The following is a 12,848-nucleotide window of genomic DNA, read 5'->3' as shown; positions in this document are numbered from 1 at the left end:
CTGATCTTAAACTTCTCAGAGGAGGTGTGGAGAAAAGAGAACCCCCAAATTGCATTTCCCCCAGGTAACCCTCCACCCTGACCTTCCCACCTCTTCCTAAAGGTCTTGATCATCTTCATCAACTCTTCACAAGTCCTGCCCCAATATGGCAGTTTTACTCCCCCATAGATCTCTATAACATCAGCAAGCCATGCCCCACCTCTGTTCTCTTGCGTCCTTCCCCACATCTTTTCTCTTGCACCCTCCCCACTCTGATCTTGCTTGTTCCTTGTCTATCTGCTGGCCTTCACCTCCATTCTCAGCCTCTTCACCGTGCCCCCCTGAGCCTGGCACTGGGTTTAGGGGTCAGTCTTCTTTTTGGAGATGCTTTAACCACATCATGTAAAGAGGGTTCTTTATAAAGTGCAACTGTAAAATAAGTGAGTGGGTAGGACACAGATTGGGGGATGATGGAGAATGTGGAAGAGAAGTAGATGGGCACAGGGGCAAGTGGAGGCAGATGTGGATGAGCAATAAACAGAGGTGAGGATTTAATGAAAGGGTTGAGATTTGGGGAGTAGGAGGATTTTGTTGGGTATTGTGAGGAAGGTAAGAATGAAGAAGCAAAGATGGCGGGTTAGAAGGGTGAGGAAGATAAAATGAGGGAGTGGAAGGGAAGAAGAGGAGATTTAGGAGAGTAGCAATAGGTTGGGGAGGCAGAGGGTGTAGCAAGGAGTTTTTAGAGACAGTTGAGGGAGAATTTGGGGAAAGGAGTAAGATGAGACACAGAATTAGTGCCATTTCCACATTTCCTTCCCACATCCCCCCAGATGCCCCTCGTTCCTCACCTTCACTGAGCTTGGGCAAGAAGTGAGCCGCTGGCCGATGCCTCTTCACCCTATTGCCCTCCATGGCTCTACCATCTTTACAAATGCCCAGGTACCAGCAGCGGCCAGAGCTGCGTTGGCGGTAGAGGGTAGAGGAGTAGGTGACAAAGTAACTCTCAAAGACGCTCTCTTTAAACTGACACTCGGCCGTAAAGTGAAGCTGAAACAGAGAGAGAGGATCAAGGAATTTAGTGAGGAGACCTCCCATGAATTTAAGTCTATAGTCTATTAGTCTTCCCTGTGCCAGCTCTTAGGGGGCATTACAGGGTATTAGAACTTAATCTGGGTCCCTAGGCTGTCGGGTATCACCGGCTACTTATCACACTACAGGTTTGGGGTTCTACCTCCCTCTCCCCATTAATCCAGAGACTTCACCCCCATGCTTAGTATAGGAAGCAAGTGGGGTACCCCATCCTGGCATCCAGTTGCAGGTTCTTTCAGCTCCCGATATCTCTTCCCCGGGAAACACTTTTCTCCCTTCCCGTCTCTCAATGGGTAAATGAAAAACATACAGGGAATTCCCACTTCTCACCTACGCTCTGGTGTTTAGTGTCTCTATATTTAGCATTAAGAACTGGGTTATGGCAAGAGAGAGAGGAAAGTGGGGGGCAGTTAAGGGTGAAGGAAAGATGGGAGAAAGAAAGAAGGAGGAGGTTGAGAATAATGAGATGGTTTCAGGTCAAGGGAAGAAGAAAGTGGGTCAGATAGAGATGAAGTGGAGGGGGAGATGGAGGGAATTTGGGATAAAGTATGGAGCATTGGGCAGGTTGTGGTTAAGGGAAGAAAGAGGGGGGTGTAGATAAAATGAAAAGAGAAGAGGTGCACAAGGTGGGGGGGTCAGAAGAAAGAGGAGGAGCTTACTGAGCTGTACAGGTGACCTTCGCAATTCATCGCCACATACTGACCACAAGCTGAGCTCTGAATGGCCACCACACGTAGACCTACTGGGATGACATTGAACAGAGCTGCAGAGACAACAAGAGGAGGGAGGGGGCAGAGGCAGGGGTCACAGTTGGAGGGAAAGAAGAACGGGGGGGGGGGAGAAAGTGGGGAGCTTTAAACAGGGTCTCTGAACAAAATTCATTTTATTGTCATGTTCTGCAGCATTGTGTGTTGTGTTTCTTCTGCTTACTGGTGGGGTCTCCTCATCTTCTAGTCTATGTGACATGGGGGCCTCATGTTCTAGTGTCTGTGGGTGGGATTTGCCTTCTTTTAGCCTCTGCAGGAGGGGATTCCCTTTATCTTCTAGTCTGGTTCCCTCTATACTGTCTCCATGGTTCTCCCTATATTCTTGGTTCTAATTTATCTTCTAGTGTCTGTGGAGGGTTCTTTTTATCCTCTAATCTTTGTGTGAGGCGCTTCTCTTTCCCTTCTATTGTCTGTGGGAAAGGTTCCCATATCTTATATTTTCTGTGGAAAGTTTTCCCTTTATCTCCTAGTCTTTGTGGTAACATTGGGATCACTGACCTTCCTATATATTTATCTTTATTCCCTATTAATAACATTGGGATCACTGACCTTCCTATATATTTATCTTTATTCCCTATTAATAACATTGGGATCACTGACCTTCCTATATATTTATCTTTATTCCCTATTAATAACATTGGGATCACTGGCCTTCCTATATATTTATCTTTATTCCCTATTAATAACATTGGGATCACTGACCTTCCTATATATTTATCTTTATTCCCTATTAATAACATTGGGATCACTGACCTTCCTATATATTTATCTTTATTCCCTATTAATAACATTGGGATCAGCCATCATTATTACCGCTCAGGCTGGTAAAATACTGGCCAGGTGGCAACCCTAGTGGCAGGGGGTTCTCCTTACCTACTAGTCTATGTCGGAGGTGGTTCTCTCTCTCTTCTAGCGTCTGTGGGAGGGGCTTCCTTTTATTGTCTAGCCTGTGTGAGGGGTCCCCTCTATATTCTAGTGTCTGTTGGTTCTCCCTGTAGTCTAATCTCTTTGGGAGGGGGTCCTCCATATCTTCTGGTGTCTGTGGCAGGGATTTTTTTTATCTTGTAGGAGGTTCTTCACACCTTCTATTCTCTGTGGGGGAAGGGGTTGCTACTCTATTTGGAAGGAGTTCCGGCCTTTACCCTCTAGTCTTGGTGGGAAGAGATCCATTTCTTCAAGTCTTGGTGGGTTGGAGTTCTCCATTTCTTCTACTCTCTCTAGTAGGGTTTTTATCTCGTATTTTTATGAGAGGGGGTTCTTCCTTATCTTCTAGTCTCTGTGGTAGAATATTCTCCTTATCTCCTAGTCTCTGTTGGAGGGCTTCTCCTTGTCTTCAAATCTATGCAAAAGGAATGTTCTCGCTCTCCCCTATCTTCTAGGGTTTTCCATATTTTCAAGTCTCTGTGGGAGGTGGCTCCCTTTTTCATCTAATTTCGGTAGGAGTTTCTCCTTATCTTCTAGTCTCTATGGGAGGACGATTCACTTTACCCTTTAGTCTCAATGGAAGGGGGTTCTCCTGTTCTTCTAGTCTATGTTGGAGGGCTTCTCATTATCTTCTAGTCTCTGTGCAAGGGTGTTTTATTTATCTTCTAGTTCTGCTTATATTTAGTCTCTGTGGCAGGGCCTCCCTATATCATCTAGTCTCTGTTGGAGGGGTTTCTCCTTATCCAGGTTTGTTGCCTGTGATAATTCTACTGCAGGCAACAAATCTCCCGAAAATGCTTTCCAACCGGCTTATATTTGGGGAGATCCTATGTGATATAGCAATGATCGTATCAGATGAGATGATACAGTTAGTATGTGGGCTGGAGCCTGAGCACAGAATATTTGGGTTGGTCTTACATTATGCAGCACTCCATGCCTGTAGATGTGTGTGCTTGGAATTAATGTGGAGCTCACATTGCATTTAATTTGAGTTCTTCCTGCCTGATCCGCCTGAGATAATATCTAATTATCTTACAACCTATTTCTGCTCCAGTTTTATCCATAATTGAGTAAAAATGTGACTTTGGGTTCTGGTCTTATGTCAACCAGGGAGAGATGAAGAGATCCTGTGCTATTTTATAATGAAAAGCCCTCATTGCAGATCTTTTTTTTCTCCTGTCTAAATCCTTTCATGGCTTCCTACTGCAGTTCTTCTTGTAGGGTGCTCACTGAGCCCTTGTGTTTGGGTCTAGATGTCCCTCAGGTTTTGGATAAAGATTTTGTGAGGGTTATGAATAGGGCTGGTGGGTATACCCAACTGATTACATTTCAGACTAGGCCAAGCTCTTTCATATACATGGTTGGTACCAGACTCTTGCTCTTCAGTTTGGGAGATTGTACTACCTTAGGTTTAGATATTCTGGACCTCTTTTCTGATTCTTGGTGGTTATTAATGGCCTTTATACTGGAGTCTAGGAGTTGAGGTGAACAACCATTTCAGTCTCATTTAGGTGGTTCCAACCAAGCCGTTATTATTGACTCTAGAAGGCTGTGACCTCTTATGTCAAGCTCTATCTCAAAGTCTAGTTTTCCCTCATTGTTCAGTGTAAAAGACTGAGAAACTCAGCGTGTTTGAGTTGAGATCAGGCTCGGATCAGGTCCTCTCCTCTGTCTAGAGAGTTCTAAGCAAGTCCTTGTGTTTTGGTCCAGTTCTGATTCATACTCACTGTATGGGTTTCCCTCTTCTTTTGAACCCTGGATGGTACCATCTGGGAGAAGTTGAAGGTAAAATCCAACTCTACTGACCAACCGAGTGATAATGCCTTTCAGCTGTGGCTCTATGGGGTGAATTGGAGGAGAAGGGGGTACAAAACATAGGAAGGTTGGGGATGAGTGATATTAATACTAGTAACTCAAGCTCGACACAACCACCCCATCCTCTCCCTTTTCCTCTTCTCCCTCTAGAAATTTTTAATCATTCTCTTTTTTTTCTCCTTCCAAATGCCCGTGACCTGGTTTCTTTCATCTTTCTGTCCCGCGGGAGCGAGCACTCAATCCATTATACAGACAGGCTGGCAGGGGGAGGAATGGAGGGGACAGCAGAGCAAGAGATGCAATGGCACTTCTCTGGGTGGGGGAGGGACAGCAGGGGAGAAGCACAAGAGAAGATGTTGGGCAAGGAAAGAATAGTTGGGGGTGATGGGAAAGTAGAGGAGGTGCAGAAACAGGGTCTAGTGACATGGGGGGTTAGGAAAGGAATAACAGAAGCTTAGGGTCTGTAATGTCGGGGCAGTTGGAATTAGGTGTGAATTTGGGGTCAGCAAAGGAACGGCAGCAGGTTCTCACTAGTCTATTAGTGATTTATCCTCAGTAATTTGCACTATCCCACACTCACAGGCACTCCTTGCCTTTCCAAAGTCTTGTCATCTCTCCCACTCACTGAGTGACTCTCCATTTGCCTCTCCCGCTCTGTGTTTTTTCTCTACTGGATTGTCTTACACCCCCAAAGTTCTCTACCTTCTCTCCCCATGTCTGAACCCCCCACTCACCTGAGTCCTTTTCTTGTGTCCCCAGTTGGGCCCCACAGAGCCGGACTTTGGAGACCAGGATGAGAAGTTGTTTCTGGCACAGGGACTTGGTTCCTCTGGGACAGACTTTCCTTTGTGGGGGAACAGGACGAGGTCCCACCGATTCCCGAACCTCTCGCTTCTGTCGAATAAGAGAACTCGCCAAAGCTGCCATTCCCTTCAGCAACGAGTGTGGCCCCTCAGAGCAGGTGTCGATCCAAAGGCAACATCTCCCAGTGATTTACATTTAGGATTGGGGGTCTCCTTCCACTAATCTGTCTCCTGGTTATTGGGGTCCAGCATTTCCATCCTGGGCTCAACAGAACCTTCTCCCCACGAGTTCCTTCTCTGTCCCAGCTCCGTTATTGTCTCATTGTGAGTCTGAGCCTCTCCCTTCCCCTCGGTGCTCACTGGGCCCCCCCAATCCTCTCTCTCCGCCTCCCTCCCCCCCCTGTTTAACTGTCAGGAGGCAAATGGATGGGACCAGGGAGGTGTGAGGAACAATGTCTGACATCTCAGCAGCCAGGAGACTCCAGTCACATCAGTGTGTGAGGGTGTGGAAGGTGTGACATTGACCTCCTTTTCCTTTGCTGCACAAACACTCATCCACCCACTCACTTACTCACCCACACACTCACTTACTCACCCACTCATCCACCCACTCACTCCCCCACCCACTCACTCAGCATGTGCCCCTGTATGGGAATAAAGGCAAATATGTAATATATTCCTGGAGTGGCCCCTCTATCTCCCCCCAGTGTATCACTAGAACCCACGTATGCCCCCTAAACCTTAAACTTTACAGTGGGGCTGGGGGTGAATTTGGGCACTTGTGGCCCCTGCCGCCTCTCAGTTCCATCTCACTGGTTCCAGCCCAAACACTGTGCCGCCAGCAGCTGACAGTTTTATTACAAGTGAATGTTGAGCGGTGGGACGAGCGCCAAGAACAGCGAGTGAGACTTTCCTGCCAGGGATTCCTGCCAACTCCTTCCTGTGTCTGGGGGTCAGTGTAAGGTTAGCAGAGCGTCAGCTCCTGGGGTTTCAGGAAAAGGGCAGATGTGATGAGTTGAGGGCTGTGACTGTTAAACAGAAGTTATTCCACCAACACCGAGGGGCACACACAGTAACCTTTGTATGGCACAGGCAGTGAGTATGAGTGTGCCAGTGAGTATGAGTGTGCCCATGAGTATGAGTGTGCCCATGAGTATGAATCTGGTGTTGAGTATGTGTCTGGCAGTGAGTATGAGTGTGCCCATGAGTATGAGTGTGCCCATGAGTATGAGTGTGCCCGTGAGTATGAGTGTGCCCGTGAGTATGAGTGTGCCCGTGAGTATGAGTGTGCCCGTGAGTATGAGTGTGCCAGTGAGTGTGCCAGTAAGTATGAGTCTGTGAGTATGTGCCAGTGAGTGTGCCAGTGAGTATGAGTGTGCCAGTGAGTGTACATGAGATAAGGTGGGGGTGCCAGTCTTGCAGTCTCCGCTGGGCACTCTATGCTCCCTCCCAGCCCCCATGCTGCGCCGCTGCCCAGAGAGAGATATATATAATATATACACACGGCCGCCAGACTCTCAGTTAATCAGAAAATTGATCAGAATTAGAGGGAAGGGGGAGCGGGAGGGACACAGTCATCCAAACGTGAACAGAATCAGTCATGAACCGGGGAGACTCTGCAGGGCTCTGGGACAGCAAGGGTTAACTATCCTTTAATGTTTACATGGGGTTAATAATATCAATGAACTCAAGATAAGGGTTAATGCAGTAAAACTGTATTGTTTCCTATAGATTCCTCTTACATTAACCCTTCCATAACCAAACGACAGTCACCAACCTCTGCTACCTGAGTTCTCCTACTACATTAAAGGAACAGTTCAGTATAAAAATAAAAACTGGGTAAATAAATAGTCTGTGCAAAATAAAAAATGTATCTAATATAGTTAGTTAGGCAAAAATGTAATGTATAAAGGCTGGAGTGAGTGGATGTGTAACATAATAGCCAGAACACTACTTCCTGCTTTTCAGCTCTCTTGCTTTCCACTGATTGGTTACCAGGATGTAGAAGAACCTCCAGGAGGACAGGAATGTAGAAGAACCTCCAGGAGGACAGGAATGTAGAGTGATCTCCTGGGGGACAAGGATGTAGAAGTACCTCCAGTAGGACAGGGATGCAGAAGAACCTTCAGGAGGACAGGAATGTAGAAGGAGCAGCTGGTGCAGGAATGTAGAAGGACCTCTTGGGGGACAAGGATGTAGAAGAACCTCCAGGAGGACAGGAATGTAGAAGAACCTCCAGGAGGACAGGAATGTAGAGTGACCTCCTGGGGGACAAGGATGTAGAAGTACCTCCAGGAGGACAGGGATGCAGAAGAACCTTCAGGAGGACAGGAATGTAGAAGGAGCAGCTGGTGCAGGAATGTAGAAGGACCTCTTGGGGGACAAGGATGTAGAAGAACCTCCAGGAGGACAGGAATGTAGAAGGACCTCTTGGGGGACAAGGATGTAGAAGTACCTCCAGGAGGACAGGGATGCAGAAGAACCTTCAGGAGGACAGGAATGTAGAAGGAGCAGCTGGTGCAGGAATGTAGAAGGACCTCTTGGGGGACAAGGATGTAGAAGAACCTCCAGGAGGACAGGAATGTAGAAGGACCTCTTGGGGGACAAGGATGTAGAAGTACCTCCAGGAGGACAGGGATGCAGAAGAACCTTCAGCAGGACAGGAATGTAGAAGGAGCAGCTGGTGCAGAATTGTAGAAGGACCTCTTGGGGGACAAGGATGTAGAAGAACCTCCAGGAGGACAGGAATGTAGAAGGACCTCTTGGGGGACAAGGATGTAGAAGAACCTTCAGGAGGACAGGAATTTAGAAGGACCTCTTGGGGGACAAGGATGTAGAAGAACCTCCAGGAGGACAGGAATGTAGAAGGACCTCTTGGGGGACAAGGATGTAGAAGAACCTCCAGAAGGACCGGAATGTAGAAGGACCTACAGGAGGAGAGGAATGTAGAAGGAGCGACAGGAGAATAGGAATGAAGAATGAGCTCCTGGGAGACAAGGATGTAGAAGAACCTCCAGGAGGACAGTAATGTAGAAGGACCTCCAGGAAGACAGGGATGTAGAAGGAGCGCCAGGAGGACAGGAATGTAGAAGAACCTCCAGGAGGAGAGTCACAGATAGCTTCAGTACAAATAGTGAGCAGTTACATACAAAGCCTCCAGGGGTGCTTACCCAAATATGGTACCAATTACAGACTGGCAATTTAGTCCAACCCCAAGTACAGGCCCTCCAAGAGAAACATGTGGGGCATGAACTCCAGATTTACTAATCACTCTACTTTCCTTCCCAGTTACCCTGATCCTCTGTCTCACTCCTAGTATGAGTGCAACTGATACCTGATCCCAATGTGATTGAAAGGGAAGAAAGAGAATTAGACAGGAAGGTGGAAACCCTCTCGCAATTCATTACAGGTCCCGGCACTAAACACTTTGCACATTTTGGTGTCATGTGCTAATGGGCCCCCCAGTCTATTTGGATCAATTGCCCACAGGGACCCTACTGATACTGGGGATCCCTCAAAGTTCCAGCATCTCAAAGGTGCCATTAGCTCTAGGGTTCCCACGGCAACTTATGTCATTACATACAACAAACACACCCCTAAAAAGTCATGTGTGGGGGGGTCATATTGGTTCCCTGAAAAATCCTGAGCAAGTAATTGTGTCCAATACCCCTGGTGACACCCCAATGTTTCTATATATCTGTAACCTTGTTATGAGCTAAGGGGGCCCAGTCTGAAGGTCAGTTAGGGGGAGATTTGGGGTGAGTGCTTATTTGTACCCTGGGTACCCCTGGAACTATAGCAGGGTGACTGTTACCCCAATGTTTCTATATATCTGTAACCTTGTTATGAGCTAAGGGGGCCCAGTCTGAAGGTCAGTTAGGGGAAGATTTGGGGTGAGTGATTATTTGTACCCTGGGTACCCCTGGAACTATAGCAGGGTGACACCCCAATGTTTCTATATATCTGTAACCTTGTTATGAGCTAAGGGGGCCCAGTCTAAAGGTCAGTTAGGGGGAAATTTGGGGTGAGTGTTTATTTGTGCCCTGGGTATCCCTGGAACTATAGCAGGGTGACTGTTACCCCAATGTTTCTATATATCTGTAACCTTGTTATGAGCTAAGGGGGCCCAGTCTGAAGGTCAGTTAGGGGGAGATTTGGGGTGAGTGTTTATTTGTACCCTGGGTACCCCTGGAACTATAGCAGGGTGACACCCCAATGTTTCTATATATCTGTAACCTTGTTATGAGCTAAGGGGACCCAGTCTGAAGGTCAGTTAGGGGGAGATTTGGGGTGAGTGTTTATTTGTACCCTGGGAACCCCTGGAACTATAGCAGGGTGACACCCCAATGTTTCTATATATCTGTAACCTTGTTATGAGCTAAGGGGACCCAGTCTGAAGGTCAGTTAGGGGGAGATTTGGGGTGAGTGCTTATTTGTGCCCTGGGTACCCCTGGAACTATAGCAGGGTGACACCCCAATGTTTCTATATATCTGTAACCTTGTTATGAGCTAAGGGGGCCCAGTCTGAAGGTCAGTTAGGGGGAGATTTGGGGTGAGTGCTTATTTGTGCCCTGGGTACCCCTGGAACTATAGCAGGGTGACACCCCAATGTTTCTATATATCTGTAACCTTGTTATGAGCTAAGGGGACCCAGACTGAAGGCCAGTTAGGGGGAGATTTGGGGGTGAGTGTTTATTTGTACCCTGGGTACCCCTGGAACTATAGCAGGGTGACTGTTACCCCAATGTTTCTATATATCTGTAACCTTGTTATGAGCTAAGGGGGCCCAGTCTGAAGGTCAGTTAGGGGGAGATTTGGGGTGAGTGATTATTTGTACCCTGGGTACCCCTGGAACTATAGCAGGGTGACACCCCAATGTTTCTATATATCTGTAACCTTGTTATGAGCTAAGGGGACCCAGTCTGAAGGCCAGTTAGGGGGAGATTTGGGGTGAGTGTTTATTTGTGCCTGGGTACCCCTGGAACTATAGCAGGGTGACACCCCAATGTTTCTATATATCTGTAACCTTGTTATGAGCTAAGGGGACCCAGTCTGAAGGTCAGTTAGGGGGAGATTTGGGGTGAGTGTTTATTTGTACCCTGGGAACCCCTGGAACTATAGCAGGGTGACACCCCAATGTTTCTATATATCTGTAACCTTGTTATGAGCTAAGGGGACCCAGTCTGAAGGTCAGTTAGGGGGAGATTTGGGGTGAGTGCTTATTTGTGCCCTGGGTACCCCTGGAACTATAGCAGGGTGACACCCCAATGTTTCTATATATCTGTAACCTTGTTATGAGCTAAGGGGGCCCAGTCTGAAGGTCAGTTAGGGGGAGATTTGGGGTGAGTGCTTATTTGTGCCCTGGGTACCCCTGGAACTATAGCAGGGTGACACCCCAATGTTTCTATATATCTGTAACCTTGTTATGAGCTAAGGGGACCCAGACTGAAGGCCAGTTAGGGGGAGATTTGGGGTGAGTGTTTATTTGTACCCTGGGTACCCCTGGAACTATAGCAGGGTGACTGTTACCCCAATGTTTCTATATATCTGTAACCTTGTTATGAGCTAAGGGGGCCCAGTCTGAAGGTCAGTTAGGGGGAGATTTGGGGTGAGTGATTATTTGTACCCTGGGTACCCCTGGAACTATAGCAGGGTGACACCCCAATGTTTCTATATATCTGTAACCTTGTTATGAGCTAAGGGGACCCAGTCTGAAGGTCAGTTAGGGGGAGATTTGGGGTGAGTGTTTATTTGTACCCTGGGAACCCCTGGAACTATAGCAGGGTGACACCCCAATGTTTCTATATATCTGTAACCTTGTTATGAGCTAAGGGGACCCAGTCTGAAGGTCAGTTAGGGGGAGATTTGGGGTGAGTGCTTATTTGTGCCCTGGGTACCCCTGGAACTATAGCAGGGTGACACCCCAATGTTTCTATATATCTGTAACCTTGTTATGAGCTAAGGGGGCCCAGTCTGAAGGTCAGTTAGGGGGAGATTTGGGGTGAGTGCTTATTTGTGCCCTGGGTACCCCTGGAACTATAGCAGGGTGACACCCCAATGTTTCTATATATCTGTAACCTTGTTATGAGCTAAGGGGACCCAGACTGAAGGCCAGTTAGGGGGAGATTTGGGGTGAGTGTTTATTTGTACCCTGGGTACCCCTGGAACTATAGCAGGGTGACTGTTACCCCAATGTTTCTATATATCTGTAACCTTGTTATGAGCTAAGGGGGCCCAGTCTGAAGGTCAGTTAGGGGGAGATTTGGGGTGAGTGATTATTTGTACCCTGGGTACCCCTGGAACTATAGCAGGGTGACACCCCAATGTTTCTATATATCTGTAACCTTGTTATGAGCTAAGGGGACCCAGTCTGAAGGCCAGTTAGGGGGAGATTTGGGGTGAGTGTTTATTTGTGCCCTGGGTACCCCTGGAACTATAGCAGGGTGACACCCCAATGTTTCTATATATCTGTAACCTTGTTATGAGCTAAGGGGACCCAGTCTGAAGGTCAGTTAGGGGGAGATTTGGGGTGAGTGTTTATTTGTACCCTGGGAACCCCTGGAACTATAGCAGGATAACACCCCAATGTTTCTATATATCTGTAACCTTGTTATGAGCTAAGGGGACCCAGTCTGAAGGTCAGTTAGGGGGAGATTTGGGGTGAGTGCTTATTTGTACCCTGGGTACCCCCTGGAACTATAGCAGGGTGACACCCCAATGTTTCTATATATCTGTAACCTTGTTATGAGCTAAGGGGACCCAGTCTGAAGGTCAGTTAGGGGGAGATTTGGGGTGAGTGCTTATTTGTGCCCTGGGTACCCCTGGAACTATAGCAGGGTGACACCCCAATGTTTCTATATATCTGTAACCTTGTTTATGAGCTAAGGGGGCCCAGTCCTGAAGGTCAGTTAGGGGGAGATTTGGGGTGAGTGCTTATTTGTGCCCTGGGTACCCCTGGAACTATAGCAGGGTGACACCCCAATGTTTTCTATATATCTGTAACCTTGTTATGAGCTAAGGGGACCAGACTGAAGGCCAGTTAGGGGGAGATTTGGGGGTGAGTGTTATTTGTACCCTGGGTACCCCTGGAACTATAGCAGGGTGACTGTTACCCCAATGTTTCTATATATCTGTAACCTTGTTATGAGCTAAGGGGGCCCAGTCTGAAGGTCAGTTAGGGGGAGATTTGGGGTGAGTGATTATTTGTACCCTGGGTACCCCTGGAACTATATGCAGGGTGACACCCCAATGTTTCTATATATCTGTAACCTTGTTATGAGCTAAGGGGACCCCAGTCTGAAGGCCAGTTAGGGGAGATTTGGGGTGAGTGTTTATTTGTGCCCTGGGTACCCCTGGAACTATAGCAGGGTGACTGTTACCCTATAGGAATAGGGGGTGTTGGATATTTACAGTGTAGATGTGAGTGAGGGGCAGAGGCAGTGGGAGAATAAAGAGACACAGACTCTTGTTG

At 47.5% G+C, this 12,848-nt stretch overlaps 1 protein-coding gene across 1 annotated transcript; it reads right to left on the bottom strand.

Moving 5' to 3' along the window:
• Positions 1–260: 260 nt before the first annotated feature.
• fgf11.L (fibroblast growth factor 11 L homeolog) lies at positions 261–6,635 on the bottom strand. The gene is made up of 5 exons (XM_018253916.2): positions 5,309–6,635; positions 4,487–4,597; positions 1,728–1,831; positions 828–1,026; positions 261–408 (listed from the first exon to the last, which is right to left on the bottom strand). Exons 1-5 carry the CDS (start codon positions 5,499–5,501, stop codon positions 308–310), a joined length of 708 nt encoding a protein of 235 aa, XP_018109405.2. The 5' UTR covers positions 5,502–6,635; the 3' UTR covers positions 261–307.
• Between the last annotated feature and the right edge of the window lie 6,213 nt (positions 6,636–12,848).

This window comes from Xenopus laevis, chromosome 3L, assembly GCF_017654675.1.
Source record: "Xenopus laevis strain J_2021 chromosome 3L, Xenopus_laevis_v10.1, whole genome shotgun sequence".
Taxonomy (NCBI): Eukaryota; Metazoa; Chordata; class Amphibia; order Anura; family Pipidae; genus Xenopus; species Xenopus laevis.
This window is presented reverse-complemented; position numbering and strand designations above follow the sequence as displayed.